The 18732-nt window shown below is 41.6% G+C and overlaps 1 protein-coding gene across 3 annotated transcripts in view; it reads left to right on the forward strand.

Moving 5' to 3' along the window:
* The window catches only part of shroom3 (shroom family member 3), a 60489-nt gene that overhangs the window by 25293 nt on the left and 16464 nt on the right, over positions 1-18732 (forward strand). For 2 of the 3 annotated variants that reach the window (XM_061061713.1, XM_061061714.1), the window contains 11 exons: positions 9096-9221; positions 11987-12202; positions 13467-13792; positions 13881-14130; positions 14577-14632; positions 14868-15318; positions 15508-15807; positions 16881-17310; positions 17433-17554; positions 17732-17878; positions 18125-18600. In XM_061061713.1, coding sequence (XP_060917696.1) covers positions 9096-9221; positions 11987-12202; positions 13467-13792; positions 13881-14130; positions 14577-14632; positions 14868-15318; positions 15508-15807; positions 16881-17310; positions 17433-17554; positions 17732-17878; positions 18125-18600 — 2900 coding nt within the window. Of the gene's footprint in view, positions 1-5794; positions 6355-9095; positions 9222-11986; positions 12203-13466; positions 13793-13880; positions 14131-14576; positions 14633-14867; positions 15319-15507; positions 15808-16880; positions 17311-17432; positions 17555-17731; positions 17879-18124; positions 18601-18732 lie in introns of those variants that run through there. The other variant, XM_061061715.1, reaches the window with a different exon arrangement.

Here is an 18732-nt window from a genome sequence, read left to right on the forward strand (position 1 = left end):
CTTTTTTGTTTTTACATTTTTAGATTTGTCTTCTCCAGATTTGATTCTGTCTTTTTGAAGGCTGACGTCTTTGTCGCTTTTTAATTGTGTTGTGCAGAGATTCGGTTGAGATAGTGACTCCCCTTCCCGTCTCGATTCTGTGTTGACTTTCCTTATTTTAAAAGGGCCTCCAAACACATGGTACACCCTCAGGAAGTAGAGCACCCTTCACTTCAGACAGTTTCAAAATACAAAAATAAAAGCATGATAAAAACATTTTTGTGATGCAATTTAATTACCTTTCAACATGTTTAATAATGCAATCAATCATGATTAATTTTTGGAATTTGGCATTTAATTACATCTATAATTTGACATATACTTTAAAAAAATAGCATAAAGTCCACTCCTCTTGCATCATGCACTTCACAATCATCTCTGGTCTAACTCGTGGTAACAACAAAGTGAGACATGATGCTCATAGTTAAGTTCCTGGTTTATGACTCTTTTTCCCATTCAGTGTTTGTGTGTATGAACTCAGTCTGTGCAGACAAACAGTCTATTAATACTGAATCACTGAACAGCAAGTTTCATCCTAATATGGAGGTCAAGCCCTGGAAATACTCTGTGTTGATTTGTGCAATGAACTCCCCAGCCTCAGGAGGGTGCTAGTGTGACTACATTCACTCCTGGAAATGACTCGTCTTTGTGTCCTGTTGGCCACCAACGTCATTAAAGTCAGATAGAAATCAAGTCCGACTCCAGTGGAACATGTTCAAACTGTAGAGCTTGAAATCAATGTTCCTGGTTTCCTGTAGTGCTTCCTGAGTTTAATGAGTCTTAATAAAATGAGTCGTAGAGTTCGAGAGTAGAATGACTCCATTCTCCCACAATCCCCCAGGCTCTGGGTGGATATCAGATATCACTGAGGAGAGAGGAGAGGGTAAAGGGAGGGAAAATGCTGGTCTCTTATTGGTCCGAAAACAGGAAGAGGGCCATCAGAGCCCCATGAGGCTGGGTGTTAATCCGGCGAGGACAGACACACCAATTTATAATCACGCTGTCTCTTTCTGTAACACCTTATTTCCTTTCCTTTTCTACGTATACTTCCTTTCCTCACTTCTTCCTTGTCCTCTTGATCCCACCTTGCTCCTTTATCTCCTTACCTTTGTGCCTTTACTTCCCTGATTCGATTCCTCTCCTCCTCTCCTCCTCTCCTCCCTTCTTCTCTCCTCCTCTCCTCCTCTCCTCCTCTCCTCCCTTCTTCTCTCCTCAGAAGTTTCTTTAGTTGGATCATCACATTTTTCTTAAATTACATCATCATATATATTGCACTCACACACACACACACACACACACACACACACACACAAGCGCAATACAAACTCCCTTACACCACACACACACACACAAGTGCAATACAAACAAACTCCCTTACACCCCACACACACACACACACACACACACACACACACACACACACACACTCTAGCTTAGCATTAGCTCCACCTTTTTTTTCTGTTTCTAGAATGATTGAAAGTTTGGTGGCGAGAGCATTTCAAATGTAGCGACCACCATCTTTGGGCTTCTTCAGTAACCAGTGGATGACATCACTGAGACTATACTTCCATGACAGTACATGAACCAGCAACAAAAGTGGTCGTATGTCATACAGTACCTTACTCAATGGCATCCATGCTCACCTTACATTTGCGCATTTACATCCTTCTAAACACTGAAAAAACTTTTTTTTTTCGGGATCCCCCTCTAGTCAGGCTTTGCTTTGCTTTCTATGAAGCTCTCTTTCACTTTCTCATTTAATTTCATTTAATCAGCTCATGGTGATGTTCAAACCAGAGAAAATCTTTCTGTTATGTCCGTCTCGCCCTCTCTCCCTCTCTCTCGCTTTCAATTTTAGTTTCCGGGCAGATCACTTTGATTATTATTACAAGCTGAAGGAACAGTTTCCCACGGCAAAAGATAAGGTCTCTGACACACCCTGCACACACACACACACACACACACACACACACACACACACACACACACACACACACACACACACACACACACACACACACACACACACACACACACACACACACACACACACACACACACACACACACACACACACACACACACACTCACTCACTCACTCACTCACTCACTCAGTTTATACTTGCTACACATGGCTCGTTCTCTGTTTCTACTCATCAAGTTTTTCTGTGTTGGATTCAGGAACAAAATTATAATTCTGTATGTTTAGAGTGTTTATATGCAAAAAGTGCTTTACCCAAACATGCTTTTAGGACCTACAGATCCTTCATGTTGTCTTTATTATGGAAAAACTAGTCACATCATGTAAACTTTGGAGTAGTACGAAGGTGGAAGTTTTCTACATGGAGGAAACTTTAATAAGTAGCTACTTCCTGTATTTGAGCTAAGATAGGTAAGACATTCATTGGACACAGATAGCTTTTTATAAATATACCTTTTTGGTGTTTTTGCCTTTATGGATTGTAGATACTAATAACATAAAAAATCTGCCCTGTCTCATGGTCTAATTTGAATTCTATTCTATATCAATCACCTGTAAAGACATCAAAACCTGTTCAATTTGCTGCTCCTTAACTCTGAGCAGAGCCGCACTCTCATGCTGACAGAGCTCAATTCTGTCCACATATTGATGATCAGCAGGGAGGGGAGGGGAGGGGACACTTTTCCACTCTTTGTGAGGCCAGAGTCAAAAAATATTGTTTGAGTTTCACCCTTCAGTGACAATTTGCAAAAGTGCAACTCTTACTAAACTTGCATCCCAGGCTCCGGCTGTGCGTCGCAGCACCAGAGTGTCTCCACACACATGGCTGCCAGGTGGAGCAACTGCCAGCCACGGACTGATTTAACCTAACCTTCAAAGTATATTTACACTTACAGATTATTATTTTTTTAAGTCACACAGAGACTTAAATGCTCACTTGAAGGGTTATACATGACATCCCTTATAATTACTGCGGCGCAGTTACCACCAACTCTTAGCAGACGGGAACTTTGTTACTTTGAACTGCACATGTCAGCACCAGTGTTTGTCAATTAGACAGCTTTTGTAATTAGACGTTTTTACATTGAATGGGGACATTCTTCCCCCCAAATGATTAATGGCTCATTTAAACAATATGCCCTGCAGCACAGTTAGTGGTGCAGTTTAACCTTTGTGTGTGTTTTGTAGAAGACATTGTCTTTTTGACTTGTTTACAATCCTTTTGTGAAACAGGCCCCCAATGTTCTTTTTGCCTTTCAGTGGAAACAAGCGCTATAGGAGGCCGTTTGCTGAAGACTGAAACAAAGTCATAAATCTGTAGGATCATTAGCTCTAATACATACATTGTAGCTGAGCAACTTAGAGCAGAACAATTCAAGTTAGAGTTTCTTTAACTGAAACCGATCATCGTCATAACCTATTTAGTAAATTTAGACGGTGTGATCTCTGCTGCCATCCGTCTGTTTGATAGAGAAATAAATGTTTTACACCTTAACGTCAAAAAGACGTGAGGAACGCCTGTGATTGAGAACCACCGCTTTCTCTCTCTCCTTCGCTTAAAGCAGCTTTCAGTCAGAATAAGACTCTTCTTACTCAGATAAGGACTCTTTGATATATACTATGAATCGTTAAAATAACTGAGATTTTATCATTTTAAATGTGGTGGTGGGGGTCAAAAAGCAGCTCAGCATAAACATTTTGTGAAACCTAAGTTTCAAACATCCTTGAAAATGTCTCCAAACACATTCACAAATAAGTGGGTATACTCTTAATTTGTCCCCAATTTTTTTTAAGTTGCTCGTCCAGCAGCTATAGACAGATTTTAAGATTTTTATTTTTTTTTAACTTTGTATGCCTTTATTTAGAGACAGGACAGTGGACAGAGTCAGAAATCAGGGAGAGAGAGAGAGAGTGGGGAATGACATGCTGGAAAGGAGCCAAAGGTCGTATTCAAACTTGGGCCACCTGCTTGATGTACTAGCCTCCGCACATGGGGTGCATGTACTAACCACTAGGCTACAGGCGCCCCACTATAGACAGATTTTGACATTTAAACTGGTCAACAGACTACAGGCTGAAACTACACAGTGATGCATTTTGAACGATTCCTTATTCCTAAACAGTTTTGGGGATAATGCATCACAAAACAATGCACTAGTCTACTCACATTACTTTTTTTGGAGTATTTACATGATATATTGGTTTTGCAATTCAAGTTAATAAGTTGTGTTGCTACATTTTCAAATAAACAGCCTTACTTTAAAATGTATTCCCTGCTCACATAAGAAAGAAAAAAATCCATGATTTATTTGCACTTTTTGAAACCTACAATTTGTGTAGATCAGGCTGAGCAATCACAGGAGATTGAGAAGTGGGTATACTCTATGGAGACTAAAAAATAGGTGGTTATACTCACACCACTGCTGATATTGTCTTGAACATTTCTGATGCTTTCTGGCAGAAATATGATTGTTTGTTTTGGAGAGTTTTTTTGAGGAGACTAATGTGTCTCGAGGAACTTTTGGGCTTCTTGAACAGCTAGTTTACAGCTAGAAACATGGTGTTATTGAATTAGTTCAAGAGGTCCTTGAAAAGTTGTGGGTTGCTCTTAAGGAGGCTGAAATAGTTACTAAGGGGGTTCAACAGATCCTGGAATAAGTATAAGTAAAAGTGGTCCTTGGGGAAGTCCCAGGCGTTTAGGTCATTGGGTACATCCTTGAAAGTCTTAGATGAAGCTGCAAATGTCCTTAAGGTCAGTCAAGTGGTCTTTGAGGGGTTTATTATTTCCTTATGTACTCATATAAATACATTATAATCTTATTATTGTTGATTGCAGAAGATGAAGGCGTCACACTTTAGATTATTTTTGGAATATTTAACTTGATTACAAGTTTTATGTTCTTAAAGTGACAATGCTAACATGCTAACAGTCCCAGGTAGGCTAACATTCTGATTGCTAGCTTAAACATTAAACAATGTTTTAGCATTATTTATTATAATGTCATCAGGCCTACATTGTTTAATAACTGAATAATAACCTGAGTTTTGGAAAACTTATCATTTTGACCTTTAAATGACCAAAACCATCGCAATATTTTACCATTGCTTATTTTTCAGTAACAAAGTAATTTATTAAACTTTTCAAGTAAGCTGACTGAACAGTGATTGCTAAGACTGTCAATACGTCTGTCCTTGTTTTGGTCTCCAGTCCTATCAGTCAATACGTCTCATTGTTTAGCACCACATGCTGCATCATGAGATGCCTCTCTCCCCGTGGCTTCAGGCGCCATTTCTGCTCCACTGAGCTCAATAACTCACTGTTTTCAACAACTCTCTGTCCTTGTTTATCTGTCCTCTCACTTCTTTCCCTTCCCTTCCTTTTCTGTTTTATTTTCATTTTACTTCCATCATTGTGACTGTTCTGGATTTTTGTAATCTCTCTTTTCTATTTTTCTATGTGCTCTCTTTCTACCATCTCTCTATCAGACTTTTGGTTGCTTCATTCCTCAGTAGCTTCTCCTTAACAACTCTTATCGCCCTGCATACTCCCACCCTCATTCTCTCCCACTATCTCTCATCCTTCCTCCCTTTTTCCTTAGTGTCTCTCCCGAACTCACCACATCAACAGCTACCAGCAAGACCACGCTGGGTAGAGGATGTTTACTTTATGCTTTTATCGTATGGCGGCTTAATGACGCTTAATTGCATAATTTGCTTAATGAGCTAGGGGCCTTGGACCAACGCAGTACGACCCAGTCGGCCAGCCCCAGATTGGAACTGGAGCAAAGAGACTGATGGTAGAGACATGGTCTGTAGAGGTGTTTCTTTTTGTTGGAGTTTGGATGGCAAAAGGGAGCAGATTAACTTTGTGAAAAGAACAAACTTTGGAAAGTAGACAACAACATTTGACCTAAAAAAAAGGATTTTTATTTTTTTAGTCGTGTGTAGATGCAGGTAGGAAAGTGAAGGAGGGTCTTATCTTAAAGACATAGAAAGATTTTGCAAAGTTAAAGTTAGTTTTCTGGCAAGTCTTTCTACAAGGAATCAAAGGCTGGCAAGGAATGGGTTTGGAAATCGAACTTCCTGGAACTTTCAAAGTGAAGAATAAGAAGTAAAAGAGAGTACAGCAAAGAAGAGAGAGAATAAATTGGATTTGACCGATTTGAGGCCATGGAGCTGCTTGAGGCGTTCTACCGCCGGAAGCTTCGGAAGAAGCAGAAGAAGAAAGCAGATCTCGGTCGGTCAGAAGGGGCGCTCTGTCGATCGCCATCAGAGGCCAGCGTCAATGGCCTAGCTACCGGCCTCATCTCTAAAGTCCTCAGGTTCACCTCCAGGTAAAACTGTATAAACGTCTATTCAGAAAGACGCAAACGATTAAGAAACCAATTTATTGTCATCACATCAGAGATTTGGCTGATTAGTAATGGATTTTCCTTAAAATTACTCTCAAGGAAAATAGTTACTGTGAATGTGGAGATAAGAACAACTTTATAACTTGACACTGAATTTGAATAATCCTAAACAATGTTTTATTATGACATGATTTCAAGCAGACAAAAATTCTAAAGAAAAGAACAGGGTGGTACCTAAAATGTAGCTCTTGGGGATGCTTTAATTGGTGTTTTTGAGCTGAACATGAACTTAGAGACCCAATGAGGAAGGACAGCAATGTTTTTTTTCCCTTTAATATTACCTGGCTGTATCGCCTCTCTGTTGAGTGGGCAACAAAAGTGTGAAGTGCAATCCCCTTTAATCCAGCTGTTGATGGTTGCAGGACAGTAGACCATACGGAGAGCTCAATGATGATGTGGTCACCCTCTGCGCTTATCTTGTTCTTCGGTGGTGTTGACATGTAGTTGTCCTGCTTCCCATAACAGTTTGGTCCTTTTACTTTTATTATGAATGTAATAAGAACTTTATTCCTACAATATTTATATTTTCTCTGTAAACCTGTGAAGTTATGTAAAGGAAAAATTGATGGGACCTAAAATTGAGCCCTGGGGGATACCATAATCAATAGAAATTGGGGGAAACAGAATTTCTTCTCACTAAGATTAATGGATGCTTACTGGAAAAGCATTTGAATAAATTGGGAGGGGAACCAATTAAGGGCAACACTGGAGATTTCTGTATATTCCACCTGACGGTGTAACAACAGGATATTATCACGGTGAATTGCATGATTTTGTGTGGAGCAGGTTTTAATTAAGATATTGACAACATTACAATTCTTGGAGTATATAAGTGCACTTGTTTGTGTTGTATCTTTTTTTGGGAGGGGGAGGGGGTTACAAAATGACAGACATTAGGCCTTTACAGACTGCGGTTATGTAACAGCGCCTTAATGAAGTTCCGTCGTCATTACGCCTTTGAAATTACACATTGCATACTTTAATGCGTAGGTGTATCTCAACTTTTAGTGGTCTTTGTTCCTCAACATTAGATTAAGACTCAAACCAAGTCAAACTGAAAGCGCACTCAAGCCCCCAGATCTAATGGAAAGGCTGACTATCTGTATGAGCTTAACAGTGATGATAAAATGTTGAGGTATTCCAGTCACGTCCTGTCATTACCCAGGATCCTTTGGTCCGTGCATGCTTTCATGTCTCTGTCTCCTACTTACTCTGATACAATCGTTTCCTGTTTATCTGTGTGCATAAATACAGAGCAGTAGAACATGTCGAGTATGAAAGAGGATGGAGGAGAGATTATTTTGACCGCCATTTTTTTCAAATGTCTCGTTAGATAACACATTTAAATATAATGATTGTGATGTCCTTAAATATTTTCACTGCAATCAAAAACAACATTTTATTTGATCCATGAAATGTAATCACCGTGAAGAAATTAAGTGTGGTTGTTCTGAAATTGTTGTGATATTGTTTGTCAAGCTTCAGGTCAACAAAACACAATCAAGAAAACTCAATCAAACTAAAGAAAGGTTTACGAAGGTAATAACTTTTGTAAAAGAGTTTGTGCATTCACTTTCTTTAACTCACTTGACTTTCTGTTTTTGTTGTTTAGTTGCTCTTTAGATAAACTCAATCAATAAACCCCTCAAAAGAGTAGTGAAAATCATGCCATACCATTTGTAAAAAGGTGTACACGAGTCGTTGAATTTTCCTTGACAGAAGCTTCAGTGGAAAATACAAACAGAGATGAATACAGAGAGCAATTCAAAGTGAGGACCGATGGCTGAAAAACACGTGTCGGTCATTATCACTTATTGGAGCTCAAGCTGGATGCGGTAGATTTAATAGGGATAATTTAAAGGTGCTCTATGGAGGTTTGGTAGAGAAATGGACATTTTAGAAATGTACAGCTGCAGTGGTTTATGTTCATAACTCTATACACAAACTGTCATCAGAGGAACATGTGGTCCCTGGAACAATGTTTGAAGATCAAATGCTGCGCAAGAATTTATGGTGGGGGGCCCACAACAGTGAAACCTTAACTCTCCTGGTCGCCTTTTAGCTCCAAACAGTGATACAAAGACCCATTTTTAACTTTTTTTTTAACGTTTGTGTATTTAGTTCAGATATATCGCATAGAATTGTTTCACTTCTCTAACTTTCAAATTTCACCACCAAATCGCCATAGTGCACCTTTAAAGAACAGCCTATTAAAAAGGCCAATGAAATCACTTCAAACCACCTTATGTGATGCATTACCTTGTTGCTATGTTTTAGGAGCTTCATGTTAAAAGTATTTCTGCATGTCTTTCTGTTGAAAAGGAAGGGAGAGGCAGAAGGTGAGTCAGACTTCTGTGGAATGAGACCATGCAGCTGTGTGTGTGTTGTTGTGTTTCTGAGGGAGGACAACTATCAGGATAGTATTTAATGCTGAACTGCTTTCTAAAACAGAAATCGAAACTGAGTTGTGAATGCTGGATTCCATGCAGTTTTCTCTCACTTTTACATCCATATATAAATATTAGACACTAAGTTGTGTTGGTGCTTTACATTTGATGTGTGATAACTTTTGTTTATCCGATTCAAAGCATCAGAATGTGTCGTCAGATCTGAAATATGAATCAAACACCAACCCTCTTTTTTTGTGTGCTTTAACTTCACAGACGCAGTGAGTCGGCGTCTCGTCCTCACTCGTGGCATTCGACGAAGCTCGGTGATGGACAGCAGGAATTAAACCAGGGAGGGATGGACACGATGAGCAACGCCTGGCACCACGGCTACCACGCCAGGTCTGTTTTCAAAATCACATAAACATCCCGCTCCGACCATAAATGTCCATCATTTCATCTGCTTTGTATTTTTATTTGGAACAACTGTTTGCCGCTGTGTAGTCATGGTGATGAAATTCAGCAGAACTTCATATAAACTAAAAAGAGTTGGTGATTTTCTGTATCGTGGATTTTTTTTGTTGTTCACTGCTTCAATCAGACACCCGGAGGTCATAGTTCATGTTTTCAGAGAAACACATAACGCCTCATGTCTTATCTCATCTTTGACAGACACCAATCTTTGCTCTTGACATAAACATGTCCCGCTTCCAGATACCACCTCAGGGGTCCACTTTGATATGACATTTACTTTGCAGTTGTTGGTTTTATTGACTTGTAGTTACAGCGCCTGTGGTGATTGATGTTGCTCTAAGTCCACACCCATACCGATGACAATGAAAAAACAATGGCGCTCTGTAAAAGGAGAAATGATGACAAGCACGTTTATGACAGGATCAAAGTGTTTCTGTTTCTGACACTTTGACTGAACTTTTATAGAGCTCCTTTGATACTCCAAACGAAACTATACCTTGTGTTTTATTATGGCGGGAGGTGCAGACCTAATCAATAAGAAGCTGTTGGCTGTTATCTGTTGAAATGATGTGACCTTTGACTGTCGGTCTACAAGTTGTGTTTTAAAGTGTGACATCGGAGTTGTTAAATGTTAAAACAAAGTTTAACACCAACAATGCCCTGAAGCTCATAATATTTCATACAATATTTACTATATTATTATAATATTTACAATATTTTATGATAATCACGCACTCAAATAATGTCATTTACATGGCTGTCAGCATTTACGTACTAGTTACTCGCGCTTAATTAAGGTCTTAAATGAATGCATTCATTTTTTAAATTGGGATTAATCTCGTGCTTTTTGTCCCTTTAGGCTCACCATAGATAGTCGTCCTCAGTGTCTCCCTGTAGTCTCAGTGATGTAAAAGAAGGACACTGCTGCATCTTTGAATGTCTCATTTCACTTTAACAAACTCTCAAACAGCTCAGCTGACGAGTCCAAAGTAATATCCACCTTATGACATCACACATTGACCTTTGGTACCGTTCCTTTGAGCTATTTGACGTCAGTTTGGGATCCCTAATCACTTCCTGTTTCTGTGCTTATAACTTCCTGTCCTAACCTTCAATCTACCAGAAGGTCCTTACTTTATTTCAAAATAAAAGCAAGTAAAGTACTCTCAGCTTATGGCAGTAAAGTTCAAAATAGAAGCCCGACTGTTTTTATTTTTAAATGCAAAATAATGGACTTTCAAACATTCAAAAATGTGATTTATTGCAACTAACTTCTGAAATTTAGCAATAATTCTGTATTATCAAATGTAATTATTTGACATTTGTTATTTGTTTATTGAAAATAGATATTCACACTTAGTGTCCTCATTATAATTTAACCTGTAAACATGCAAGCATTTTAACATGAGGCTGTATGGGGAATGACTCACTTTCCGAGCCAGCCTCAAGTGGACATTAAAGGAACTGCAGTTATCAGAGCTTCTACTTTTGATCTTTTTTTACAAACGTGTGTTCGACATCTTTTGGTTAACATGACAAAACATTTTGGACCTTATTGTCCTGTGGTGGTAAAGGTTTGAGTATTTTATATTTGACCTCAGTGCATGCTGTGCCATATCAATAGATAGTGTGTGCTCCCGCCAGTGAGTCTTCTCAATTACACAAGCTTGTGGATAGATAACAGCCTTGAGTCAGTGTTGTGCTAGTTGTTTTTACTGTGAGCCGAAGCTGTTGGTCAGCAGGTTTATGTCATCGCAGTTACATCACTGTTTGTTTGAAACGGCAGAGAAGGATGAATGAAACTCTGTGACGTGGCCGTGCTGGGTGGACACTGGACAGGGCATTGACGTCGATGCCCACAGAAAGGGGCATTCCTGGTGCCCTTCCCCCTCACCTCGGGGTCTCCCATGGCAACTACCCCCTCATACACACACACACACACACACACACACACACACACACACACACACACACACACACACACACACACACACACACACACACACACACAAACATGTAAAGTTGGGGTTTTGAATGAAAAGTTTGGTGCAACAGCTCTGCAGAATGTTTTTTAAAGAAACATTTTTTATTAGTCGAAACTCAAAGTCAAACAGAAAGATGACGTACGATGACATACAACTAAGACTCAGGAAAAGAGAAATAGAGACCGACACAGACAGAGGCTGCCCTCATTTTCAGAGCAGTAATTGCATTGTGTTCGGTTGAAAGATTTGGTGGGTCAAACTGTGACGTAGACACTCACGCACACACAAACATTTACATTCCACTCAGTTATTTGGGGTGAGGTCACTGCAGCATATCCCCTACTTTACAACCAGCAATTCTCATTATAAAACCCCTTTAAGACAAACCCCATTACACTGTATGCTCATGTCAACGAAGACCCCTAAACATTGTGTTGCAGTTGGACCTTGAAAAGCCTGAATTCTTTGATTTTCATACATTTTCAAGTTGACTAGTAGTCTCCCCAGTAAGAGAAAATAAGCCCTTTTTTTCATTGGTATTCATACTTTTAACCGAAGTTATCACTCATTTAATTTGTCCAATACTTTGTCTCCTGATTGAATATCAGATAAATTAAAAAAACATGAACATGCAAATGTTCACTTAAAGCCCACACACCAATTTGTTAGTTTGCATAATGGTTTATATTCTCCGTCTCTGTCTTTCAGTGCTTCAACCACTGACCTGTCTGGTGGGTTTGATTCTGGTGGTGGCTACCTGAGGAAAAGTCCGGACCAGTACAGCTCCAGGGGCAGCATGGAGAGCCTGGACCCCCCTCAGTCCTCCCAGCTTCACCCCGGAGCTCAGCACCACCACCACCACCATCACAGCCACAGCGGACCCCACCCTGCCTACTCCTCCTGCCACCAGCTGTCTTCTGCCAGGTAAATTCAAACACTACTGTCTGAGAGCAGGTTCAGGATGTGTCTAACCTAGTTTAGCACAAAGAGTGAACGCATTGGGAAACTGCACACCCTAGCTTTATCTTCTTCATTGAACATCTTAAAAAATACAAACCTTAGAATATTTTGTTGTGTCGCAGCAGTGAGCATTGAAGCCATGTGTTGGCCTTCTGCTGTTGGCTGCAGTGTCCTTCTGACCCACATCTTTGATCAAGCAACCGCAACGCCGAAACAATGTTGCCCTATTTCACCAATGGCTCAAGAGGAGAGGGAATGTAATGAGCAAAGGAGCCTGATTTGACAACATGAATATCCTGGGAGTTTTAGCCTACTCATCCTTAACCCTATAAGCAAATTCTGCATGTGACTTCAGAATCTGTAGGCAAGGGACACGATTTGGGGTTTTTAGTGAATATTTTTGACCAATCACATTTGAGAAGGCTTCGGTTGCATGTAGAAAAATGTCGGAGAGATGGAAGGACTGGTCAAAAGGAAATCTCTGCTGTTATTGGAGCCTGCATTGGATGTGTTTTTAAAGCTCCTGTGAGGAAGGTTTGAGCTGGTTATGAAACAGACTGAAATGTAAAATGAATGCCTCTTTATGAGCTTCAAAAGCAAGCACTGATACCAGCATAAAGATTGAATATTTCTGAATACGACATACTTGTTTTTAATGCCTAGAACTGCTGCCACAGAGTAGGTTTGGTTGGGTTTGGGTAACCATAACTGACACAATCCAAAGTTTTCTACAGGAGCTTCAGGTAGTTAGCTAACCATGAAAAATTAACCAGCCCACAGTCAATAAAGTTTATCGGCTGGCTACACCTAAAGTCTCTGATACATTGACTGTTGCTCCCAGATGCTTAATCCTCATCAGTCAATAGCCCAAAGGTTCTTAGATTAGAAAATCTGGGATCAATCAGTCACAATGTGTTGTGTTTTAAAAGTAACAAAGTCAGGTTTTCAACATACGATTCGACACACGTATCTGCCTCCATTCTAGTACGGATAAATAAAAACAATAAGCACAATCAACAATAAACCATCCAATAAATCCTCAGCCATTGCACACAGCTTCAAGAGACATTATTTAAAGTTTTGATTAAGGTAGGCAGATGTACGTTTTTCAAATGGTTGATTGCATTGGGGATCTCTGTATCGTCTGGCAGAGGGTTTGCTAATGTGTTCTTCATAGCTTTAAATATCACAATATCATGATCTCCTATTGTGTCTCGTCATTCTCCAGGTCCTCCAACAGCATCGACCACCTCACCAACAAACGGGACTCCGCCTACTCCTCATTCTCCACCAGCTCTAGTATCCCAGACTACCTTGCCTCCACCCCCTCCTACAGCCCGGAGCGTTCCTATTCGCTGGAGACAGTCTCTCAGAGAGGAGGAGGGAGTGCAGAGTTGCAACAGGCGGACATGCGTTACGTCCGATCAGTTTACGATGCCCAGCAGGGATTATCTCAAGAGCAGGAGTTAGGCTCCACCTCCGCCGCCTTACAACGCAATAACGATTCCAGAGGCGGGGGAGGATCAAGGACAGCACTAAACCGAGATGTGCAAGGCAAAGTTCCTCTTTCAAGAATGGTTTTTGGATAAAGTCATTTTGATGTAATGACAATAAGGTTTTAATGTACATTTTTGGTTTTCAGGTTCAGTAGCAGGGGTCTGCTACCGTGGAAGCATCAGCGGCAGCAGCAGCAGTGGAAGCAGCTGCGGTAGTGTACCGGCCTCAAACAGACACAGCGTAGGTCCAATATGGGGCCAAGCAGGCAGCCGCAGCTCCTATGAGAGCCTGAAGGGGGCACCAGCTCCACCAAGACGCAGCGACAGCTACGCAGCCATCAGAAATCACGAGAGACCAAACTCCTGGTCCAGTCTGGATAATGCCAGGTCACTAAGGTAGTCAGAAGTCAGAATCAGTTCTCGTCCCAAAATAAAAATCTGGTCTCCCGCTCAGCATGTGTTTTAAAATTGGATTTACATCTCTTAAAACCTGTAAAATAGCAGACAGTAATCTGTGTCTTTCTATCTCCTCAGACCAATTGGTATGAACTTATTTACTCACCATTATAGAATATGCATAAACGTAGTTAGTAACCAAAGATGGGTAAGGATGTAAGACATTCCTGAATGACTGTTAAAACAACTGGTGGTCACAATATCACACACTTAGGTATACTACTAAAAATACATTTCAATATGATTCAACATGGTGCAATCGGCTATTAAACAATGCGGTCTGATGCAATGATTCAAATCACAAACAAAAAAATGTTAGTATGCTTCAAATGTTGTTAAGATATATGTAGTACTTCAACTAATCTTACCCAATTTGTTTTGCTCAGGTCTCTGCAGAAAGGTTCCTGGCATCACTCCAGTGGTCCTGTGGCCTTAGGTGCAGGTAAACATAAAATCTTTGTCCATGATTTTACTGATTTTAAGACTAGAAAAGAATCTAAGTATGCCAACCAAAGTTGTTAAAGAGTTTCCTTTCAGCCCAAAAAGTTGATAGATTAAAGGTACTTGTTGTACACTTTTGTAGAATATCTGATATGAAGAGAGAAAAAAGACGTCAGGTAGATGAAACTCTTCAATCATTATCCTTACAAACACTGACATCATTAATGTCGTTCCAGCAAAAGGCTTGTACAGCACTGAGGGTCAACTCCACACAGTGATAGAGAAGAGTCCAGAGAGCAGCCCAACCACTAAACCCCGGCAGGGTGGAGGATTCCCCCAGTCACCTTCCCCTACGGGATCTGCTCCCCAATCGGGCAGGCTAATTTTGCCCACTGGCATGTACGCTGTCCCTCAGCCTGAGCCCCACTTTGCACAGCTGCCCAGCACAGGCCCTGGGCCAGGCTCCTCTGGAGTCTATCCCGCTCTGGCCAAGGAGAGCAGCCGACAACAACACCAAGGGCCGGAGGGTGTTGGAAGGAGACAGGACGCAGCAACAGAAGAGCAGAGAGATGGAAGGATGTCAGAAAATGGTTACCAAAATAGCACTTCATCATCGCCATACTCAAACTCCTCATCTTCAATAATTGCCTCGACACAGCTCAGAACTCATGCACAAGAAGACAATAGGTACTGATATTTAATCCAACATCTACTATTTTATTACTCAATTTTGTTCCTGCTGCCTAAAGTCTTTAAATTCAGGACATCATTGGGCATGGAAGTGCATTTCTGATTTGGTTCATTACTCTAAATTTATGCTATAATACCAAAAAATCATGTTTATATGTGCCTTGTTTATAACTCTCTCTTCCGCAGGCCTGAAAAGGAAGAGTCTTACTTTGAATACAATAAACCCAACCTGAAAACTTCTGGAGGAGGGTCGAATGGCCAAACAGGGACCAAAAGACCCGAAAACCACCAGGAACCTCCCAGTCAGAGCTTCCAAGAGTTCTACATCCATACAAGCCAGGCAGCCCCCAGCCAAATGTTACAGCAACCCAACCAGGACTTCCATATCCCCAACATCCAGTCCACCCAACAAGAATTCAGACCTTCATCCTCACAAGACTGGAGGGAACCTTCGACATCTGTTCAGTCCAGGGGAGACAGGAACAGGTACAGTATGGAGGGATGGAAAGTTTGTTTAAGTATCTGCTAAAGTTTGTCTTCTTCTTTGGGCACACACTCACTAGGCTAGGCCTGCGCTCATATTGTTCCAGAATTAACTAGACCTAAACATGGTTACCTCTTACATAACGTCGAAAAAGAAAAAGGGATGCACAGTTGAGTCCAGTCAAGCATGGAAACTGTGGACTAAATTGTCTGGGCCCAATTTGAACATCCATTTATTGGCCCTACATGTTTATGTCCTGGGTTTAAAAAAAAACTGAGAAAGACTTTCATGAAGCTTGTAGTCTATTAAGTTTGAAACAACTGGAGAGGATGTGGCTTCATCTTTAACAAAATCTTACAATGCCTAGCAGCAGTTGCATCTCAACAACAGAAACTCCTTTTTTGTTGGCCAGTTAAGATATTAAGACTGGTCTATTATTAAAGATAAAGCCGGCTTAGCAGAAAAGGAAGACACTGTCCCCCTTGGAATTTAGCATCTACAGCTTTAGCAGAGGGCCCATGGCTCCAGGGCCCCAACAAGCCAAACCCAATGCCCACCTATAACTTCAACCCAGGGCCTACATGGGCTTTACCATGGGAGGCTTTTTTACCGGGCCTAGAGTGGACTCTTAAGTGGGTATGTGGGCCAGAAATGGGCATAACATTTAGACAGCAAACATGGTTACTGGATGAGTCCCAAGTTGGATCCATTATACCGATGGCCTTTGTTTGGCACCAATTAGCCAATCCATAGGGTATGCATGTCAAAATGAAGATGAAAATTGTTTGGGACCCAGTTGTCTTTTCCATTTTGGCCCTACATGGTTGCAGGTTGGGGAAAGCACTAAGAAAGACTTTTGCCAGTAACTGATAGTCCATAAAATTTGAAACAACTGGAGAGGATGTGGGTACATTGCACAGCAACAGAAACATCTGCAACAACAGCTATTCCTTTGTTACTGGCCTGTTAACACCTTTCAGTCTATAAAAGCAGCTTTGAGACATTGGCTTTGGTTCCGCTGTTTGGAAGCCAGTGGTTTTTACTGATGATGTCTTCTTTTTTCCCCTTACTTTAGATCAATGGACCAGACCAGCACTCATTCAGAGCCGTTGGCATCACCCAAACTTGCCCAGGGACAGGTGCCACCTACTCACTTTCCTGTTCAACCTCAGCCCCAGGCTCCATCGAGCCCTGCTTCCCAGCCTGCTCCCCGTCACCTCAGTGACTCAGCAGCTCTGCAGTACCATCACTGGGAGCAGGAAAGAGACAGGGAACACCCGCTGACCCGTCTGGAGAATGCCCTTGCTGAAGTCCAACGATCCCCCAGCCCCGACAGTGTTTTCTCTGCCAGTAGCCATGGCAACAGTAACTTTGCTGATGAAAACCAGGGACCTGCTCGCAGTCTTTCTGTGCTGGAGAAAGTCAGTCGCTTTGAGTGTCGGGAACGTGCCGGAAAGCAGCGCAGTCAAAGCACCACCGCCGCATACAGATCCAGTCCACTGAGGGTAACTACTTTATCACAGATTCAACCAAGACAGTTTTCAAAGCAAGTGATGACGGTGAACATTTGGCTGTGATAGAGCCTTAATGCCTTTTCTTTTCTTTTTTTAATTCCTTGACTGTTAAGGGTCGCAACACCGCCTGTGGAGCAGATGATCTCAGAAACATGCTCGAGAGAAGCACCAGTGCTAGCAAAGCTCACAGAACAATGAGCTACAGAGGAGGCAGCAACGAGCAAGTGAAACACAGGTAGAAAGGTTTAGGGTTATTGATAAATCTAGGAATTCTAAAGTTTACCTAAGAAGAGAATGTTCTTTCTTTAACAGTACCACAGATCTGTCTTCACTATGTCGGAATTCCTCTGAGAAAATGGAAAATGAGTCACGTTAACTGGTCTTAAAAGTTACAATTCTATGTGGTTTTCAGGTCTCCAGCAGATCCCAACTCAGCCCTCCAGAGGAGCCGCAGCACCTTTCACCTTAATGAAAGAGAGGAAGACAGCAGCAGAGACTTCCCCTGGAAACAAGAAATTAATCAGATGCTGGGGTCAATGCAGGACACTTCCCCCAACAGGTAAGAGTCCTTAAACAATGAGGAGCTCGTCAGTCTTTAAAGAGGTCAGAATGACAAGAGGACCTGCAGTTGGTCAGAGGCCTTCACTAGTTCAGAGTCCTTCTAAGGTCATATTAAACCAATAGACCTTTTTTTTTGCCAGCCCAGGATCTTTTAGTAGGTCAGATTCCTTGCCCAGGTCAAGGTTTTTCAAGGTTTGTCTCTCTGTTTCAGCTGCTCTGATTTTGAAAATCTGTCTCTTATCAGATCTTATAGGGACTCCTTAAAAGATGCCCAGTCTAAGGTCCTGGGGTCCACCTCTTTCAGACGGAGAGACCTAAGCTCCTCAAGCAGCCCTCAACCTCCTGCAGCTTCCCCTCCTGGTTCCACCTCCAGCAGTCATCAACCTTCGCACGTCCCTGCCAAGTACCTCTCTCCTGAGAAAAAAGGCCCCAAAACCATGCCAAAACCACAGGGCGTGATCATCCCATCCCAGTCACCACCACCTGTCACCTCCCCTCACACCCCCAAGGAGAGACATGTGGTCAGCCCTGAGGTCCGTGGTGCAAGCCCCCCAGCCCTCCCAAGTGTCCCACCTGTTGGACCCCCTGCTGTGCTGCGGATCTGTGGCCGGAGGCGCCTAGCAGCAGACCAGAAGAAGCGATCGTACTCAGAGCCAGAGAACATGAACGAGGTCGGGGTTTCAGACACGGAGACTGTTGCGCTCTTCAGACGTGGAGGAGGTAAATAGAACTATTTTTAAACATGGATTAAGCTGTGTCCCAAGCAGAGCTAAGGTTCCTTTAAAAATAAATGAAATTGAAATGTGCTTGATAGCAATGTTTGTGTTGGGTATCTGTTTCTGCACATGAGCA

Source organism: Labrus mixtus, chromosome 17, assembly GCF_963584025.1.
Source record: "Labrus mixtus chromosome 17, fLabMix1.1, whole genome shotgun sequence".
NCBI lineage: Eukaryota > Metazoa > Chordata > Actinopteri > Labriformes > Labridae > Labrus > Labrus mixtus.